The sequence below is a fragment of the Eutrigla gurnardus genome, assembly GCF_963514095.1.
Source record: "Eutrigla gurnardus genome assembly, chromosome: 19".
NCBI lineage: Eukaryota > Metazoa > Chordata > Actinopteri > Perciformes > Triglidae > Eutrigla > Eutrigla gurnardus.
The window spans coordinates 3,939,251-3,945,719 of NC_139930.1; the positions used below are offsets into that span (position 1 = coordinate 3,939,251).

Here is a 6,469-nt window from a genome sequence, read left to right on the forward strand (position 1 = left end):
GAGCAAGGCCAACTGCTTGATGGGAAGCTTTAAGGATATATAGGACGTTTCCTGATTTGTCAGTACTTCACTAGATTAGCCAAAAACAGCCACTGAATTGAAGCACAGTAATGGATCAGCATTCTCTCATAACCTGTTAAAAATGGAGCGATCACATCTCTGTGGTTCACCGTTGATGTTCTCCATAGTTGATTGTTTTCACTTTTATTTCACCTTTTTTGTTGCCATTCTTCAGTAGTATCCCTTCCTGAGCTGCATCTGTAGTCAGTAATGTCCTTTTTACACCGTTTCTGGGTCTCAACAGGGTAATGCAGAAAAGTGTTATATGCATCTCTTGTTTTAATCCTGTGAAAGACCAATACCAACAATACTTTTCTACCTTATATGTAGTATGTACCACTCAGAAACAAGATTCCCAGTGAAGCTGGACACGTCTCAAATATGTCCTTTCCTTTTGAAATCCACTGTAGATTTTAACAACCATTACTCAAACAGAAATAGATGAAATAGAGTGTGGGGCTTATTGACTCCAAATAAACCACAGTTCACATGTTTTTCAAAAAGAATGGATTTCATGGGATTTATTGACAGTTAGAGTAAGAGCCCGACCAATATGAGATTTCTGGGGCCGATGCTGAATTGGATATTATGGAGTCAAAAAAAAATATATATATATTATTTTTTATTATATATAAATATTACATCTTTATGATAATATAATATCTTTATGATAATATAATATATCTAAATGAGACGGATAAATTGGTTGGTCTCTAGTAAGAGTAACAGGGACAATCAGTTTGAGTATGTTCGTTGTAGATGCATCTTCATTGTGGGTCACCGGTGGTTTTAGGGGTCAGGGTGCAGCGTCGCCATGACAAGAAGAGAATTGATAACCATAAGTCAAACCCTGTCCCTGCAGGCCACAGCCCTACCGCTCCCTGAAGGAGGCCGAGTTGATAGAAGGGGTGGATCCTGGTTTTGGGGCAGAAAGTCACACCGCCCCTCCCAGCCCGGTTAATGAGAAGTTCTCCAATGTCAACCTGCTGGGCGATATCTTCGGCTGCCAGGACGAGCCTGACAGCCAACCCATCCCCTTGGCCAAAAGTCTTGAGGACCTGAGGACTCCCAAAGACTCTGAGGAGCTGCAAGCCAAGTTCACCTACCAGGTAGAGGTCCTGATACTCTGCAGCCAAAACACTGTCTTAACAGTGTTGTTCACTATGGGTTGATTTTGATATTCTACTGAATCCAGTGAAAATTTAGTCAAGACACACCAATGAGGAAATGGTTGTGAGTAATCTAAACGCTGAGAGTGTAGGGTTTCCTGGGCTGATTGTGAACACTGGTGTGATCCTTTAACATCTGAATGATTTCTGGTGTTTGCAGCGGATGGACCTGAGTCTGGGCGAACACTCGCGAACGCTTCCGGGCCTCAAGCTCCCCAACCCGTACAACAAGCTGTGGAGCGCAGCGCAGGACGAGGCAGCCTTACCCGTTTGTGTGCCTCCTCCCTGCGACAGAGCGCCGCCCGTCCAGCTTCCTGTGCAGATAGAAGCCCACTCTCCGAGCCGGGAGAGCTCTGGCCCGGGCCCCGATACTTTAGACCCTTTAGACTCTTCCGGCCCCGGTAACATCACCATCCCACGTCCCCACGGGAGGAAGACGCCTGAGCTTGGTAGCGTGCTAGCTCCCCCTGCGGCCCAGTTACGCTCTAAACCAGCTGGTGAAGGAGGGACTACGTCAGGGGGACAGGAGTTTAGGCAAGCCCTGAGCATGACCACAGATGGAGACCTGCTGAAGCCCACCAAGGCCGCTGAGGACAGTATAGACCTGATAAGCCTTCTAGACCCCCTTAACAGCTCAGCACCTGCCAGTTCCACGTCACTGAGTGACGGGGTGGATGTTGGTGGGTCGTCATCTAGCTGCAAACCGACACTTCCACCCAGGTCTTACCCGCAGGGCTTGCCTCCTTTCCCACTGCACCCTCACATATCACTCAACCCTTTTGCCCAGTCTCTGCAGCACACCTCCCCTCAAATGCGTTACTCGCCAACTGTAAGTGGGAATCCTTTCAACGTGGTCTATGGGCCTCCACCGGGCCCTTACTTACACACTCCAGGCCAACCACAGTCCTTTTCTACACTACCAGGACTCTACAGACAGCATTCGCCGGGCAGCTCAGCTGTGCCCCCCAGCTATGGACTGCTCCACTCAGCCTTCCCCTCCTCCGTCACCTCCCTGCCTCATTTCTCCGCCAGCAATCACGCTCTTTCCACTCTTGCGGACTCAACGACTGTCCCCAGCACAGCCATGAACACACCGGCAAAGCCACTTCGTGGTGAGGGAGACAGCCAGAAGACTCAGGATCCTTTCGGGGATCTGCTAAGCATGGCCAAGCCAGCTACACCCCCAAAAAAGAAGGCGGAGGACCTTCGGAGGAGGTGGGAAACATTTGACTGAAACCTGTGAATATGTACTGAGGTGCCCATGTCTGTCACTGCTCAAACTTCCCTCACAGCTGTATCAGGACCTTCTGTTGCATTTAATACCGTATTAGCTCTAATACATGCTACTCTGCTTTTGCAACTCACACTCGTAGAAGAAGAATAGCTAAAACTTAAAATGAGCTTATAAACATTAGCTTATTAAGCTATTACTATTTCCCCTGCAAACGAACATTAAAATGGCTACAAGGAATGTTTAACTGGTTATGGAAATGCAAAATATAGCATACAAAAAGATTCCAGTGTAACCTATGGGAACAAGAGCGATCTTTCTAGTTCGTAGCACCGGTTAGCATCATAGCTAGCTTAACGCTAGCATTTAGCAATGGCCAGGAATGGTATAACCAATCAGATGCAGAGTCGGGGAGGTCGTCAGTTTTTTCTCTCCCACATGCATCTGACCCTGAGCCAGATTTTTACAGCACAAGGCTGTGGTAATCATTCAGACACTACCGATATTGTGCACAGGGGGGCGCCAATATCAACCCAAAATTAAAGTTCCTTGTAGTTACATTTAATGCTTTTCTTGACTGACTTCTTAATTTAATTTAGTTTGTAATAAGTTGTAAGATTAGTCTGTAATCCTGGCCATTTATTACCAGTAACCTCATTACTACCAGTAACCTCGCGTCATTACTACCAGTAACCTCATGTCATTACTACCAGTAACCTCGTGTCATTACTACCAGTAACCTCGTGTCATTACTACCAGTAACCTCGTGTCATTACTACCAGTAACCTCGTGTTATTACTACCAGTAACCTCGTGTCATTACTACCAGTAACCTCGTGTTATTACTACCAGTAACCACAAATCAACCAGATTTCAAAATAAATAGCTTTTATTACCAAAGTTTATTAGTGGTGCATTCAGGCACACAACAGGTTTTTTTGCTTCTAGACTATAATGACATGATTTTCTTCTACTCTTGTGTTTTGTGCTGATGGAGTACAGTTGAGGAAATGCATCAGAGACCATGGATTATAGTCCGCTACAGAAGGTCGTGATCCAGTACGTAGGAAAGGTCACGTGTAGGGATGGGACGATAAAGGATCGTGGTAAAAACAAGTTGATTGTGATGAATTTTACATTATTGAGATCATCTTAAATATGAATGGGAAATGAGTCAATTGAAAAAGTAAATGTTAGAGCCCGAATGAAAGAAATAAGCCTCCAGGGATGATAAGAAATAACCGACTCACAATGTTGTTTTTTAAAACGTATTTATTCCCTTTTTTTATTTGATCTTCACTTAAATAAGATGGGTTCAATTTGTGATAATAATTTTTTTTCTTCACCAAATGCCAGGTAAAATGATTCTGCCATTGTAAGATTTTTAAGTGTATTGTGACGATTATCGGGATAATAATGTGAATCCCAATTATTTTAGCTAGGATAATCGTGACATGAGATGTCCATATCGTCCCGTTCCTAGTCACGTGACACCCTACGCCCCCCTGCCCTCTCCACCATCATCAGCTCTGCTGCCAACCAATGAAAAACAGGAGTGTGTGACTGGAAGCACCTGAACTCGCCTGTAACTGTCTGAGAATTGCCTGAATTAATTTGATTTTCCCGCCATCCTACCCCGGGAATCCGACGCACTCGAAGCCGGCCTTCACTTGAAGATGCTCCGACGCCAACAGTTCTCAGCCCATCGCCACTTATTAACACGTTGCTCACAATATTCTTTGCACTGCCGCCTCACGTGTCTCCCGTCTTTAACGCCACCTCATTAGCGTAGCGCCGCCGTGTGTAGCTTTGTGACTTTAGAAATAGCACACGCGGTGTTTCCCCTGAAAGGATGTGTGTCACGCGTCTGAATGACGTCACCCTCTAGGATCAGCTTGTCTGCCACAGTTGCATCATGGTGCTGCAGCCACGAAGTTGGGTTCACCTCAGCCATGCAGTCAGCTCACCTGTCGTCGATCTTGGTAACTTCTTGCACAGTATTTTAGTTTTTGTTGTCGTTTTGGCCTTCATGATGGATCCCGTCTTCTCTCACTGACCTGTGAACGTTGCTGCTTTTTAAACAGGAAACCTGCAAGCCTACAACAGCCTGTAATGTGTGTGTGTGTGTGTGTGTGTGTGTGTGTGTGTATGTATGATGCCAGCACGTGATGTAATAACTCAACAAAATGAACGCACCCTCACTTCATTCTGTAATAGTCTGCTGCTTTTGTAAAAACAGCCTGGACGCAATACATTTCCCTGCATTTTGTAATAACGAATGACAAAGGTTTGCAGGAGTTGTGTAATAACCGACCAACATGGAAATCTCCATCTTGATTTGTCCAAAGAAAGATAATCTACTGAACTAATTGTATCTTTTGGAAATCATTCATTCAAAACTTTAAATGATTTTTACGAATGAAGACATTTGTTTCGATTGGTTACATAATGAATGTAGTATTGCACCTTAAGGCTGTTTATTACAAAATGCATACATAATGAAGTGGGAAATGTATTTCATTTTTCAATTATTACATAAGGTGTTGTTACAGTCCCTAAAATGATTTGAAACATTTCTGTCTAATTAAATATATATGTGGATATATATATATATATTCTGTTGTTTTAAAGAGTTCTTTCGCCAAATTGTGCTGCAGATATATGCACTCAAATCCTCTCCGTCTGTTGTTTTTTGTATTATTTTGTGTTTGATGACAGTGATCGAGCTACTGAGTTACACGCTGCTTACACATTGTGATGTGCTGTGCATAGAGAAATCCAGAAATACTGCTTCTCACACTGTCGCACGCTGGCTTCTATTCCAGTGATGTCACCTTGTCCACCTCGACCTCGAGGCGTTCGTGTGTGCTGAATGCCAAAAAGTCCCAATAGCTTCAAAGTGTTGTACAGGTCGGTGTGTGTGTGTGCACAGACGACACCTCATTGGTTCTGAGACTGATTAAAGACTGGTGACTAGTCGTCTGATGCACTGTTTAAAATGCAGATATTTCATCTCACGTGATTCAAATTCAACAGCTGACTATTGTGTTGAGCTACGAAGATGTTTTCTTTCCCTATTTTCTTTTCTTTCATTTTTTTGCCAATGATGACAATGCAGATATGTTGTCCACTGTTTCATATTCCCATGATATTTTCTACGGAAATCTACAGTCCAGATTATTTTCTTTCCCTTTTCTTAACACTGAATATCCAGAGACCTTAACAGAAAACATCAGAAATATATTCAACACAGTCTCACGGCAGTTTGTGAAAGCCACGACATTGAAATCTACTGACAATGTTTTGTGTTTCTCAGCACGACTTTCAAACTAATGAGAAGTTGGTGAGAAAACATCCCGGTTTGGCTTAAAGTGACTATAAGGTTCGGTTTAGGCAAGAAAACAAATGTTAGGTTCACGTGGTGTTGGACACCCCAGTTCTCAATAGTCGCCGGCTCTGGCTGCTGCAGATGTGATGCCTTTAATACCTGCATCCGCCACCAGAAAGGACCAATCACCTTTCCATCGGTGTTGCTTTAGTGCTGAGCGACACGAGGAAAAATGGACAACTCACATAAAAACATGAACAATCACGTGATGTTTCTGAACTCGCGGTGAGACTGGGTCGCACTATGAATTCTTAGTTCTCAGAGGATGAAACTTGTTGGTTTTGGTAACTTTGACCGTTTCCTTAGCAACTCCAATCACACCAGAATATCCACTTGTACAAAGAAATATTAAAATCAATATCAAAATATTACAATGCACAACACAGTGTGGTTCTTTTGTCTGGGTTTCTTCGTGTAATTTGCCCCCAACTCTGGCTGTTAGCTGGGAGCATAGACGGCATGTAGACGTAGGCGTGGTCGCGGTGACGTCACCCGCTGCTTTGCGGAACAACGGGCCATCATTGTGACCATATTTGGACGAGAGGGAGGAACCAGGGAAGAGCGAGTCCTAGCACGGCCGTGTACTTTTTACCAGCCAACGCTAGCTAGCTAGCTAGCGCTT

At 44.1% G+C, this 6,469-nt stretch overlaps 2 protein-coding genes across 5 annotated transcripts in view; both read left to right on the forward strand.

The window, feature by feature from the left end:
* dennd1a (DENN/MADD domain containing 1A) overlaps positions 1 to 6,213 on the forward strand; it is a 70,641-nt gene extending 64,428 nt beyond the window's left edge. For all 4 annotated transcript variants that reach the window (XM_084035961.1, XM_084035958.1, XM_084035960.1 and 1 more), the window contains 2 exons: positions 923 to 1,169; positions 1,390 to 6,213. In XM_084035961.1, coding sequence (XP_083892087.1) covers positions 923 to 1,169; positions 1,390 to 2,463 — 1,321 coding nt within the window. In that variant the 3' untranslated portion in view covers positions 2,464 to 6,213. The remainder of the gene's footprint in view (positions 1 to 922; positions 1,170 to 1,389) is intronic.
* Positions 1 to 6,469, forward strand: part of fbxw2 (F-box and WD repeat domain containing 2) — a 121,941-nt gene that overhangs the window by 69,290 nt on the left and 46,182 nt on the right. The gene's annotated exons all lie outside the window — the stretch shown is intronic.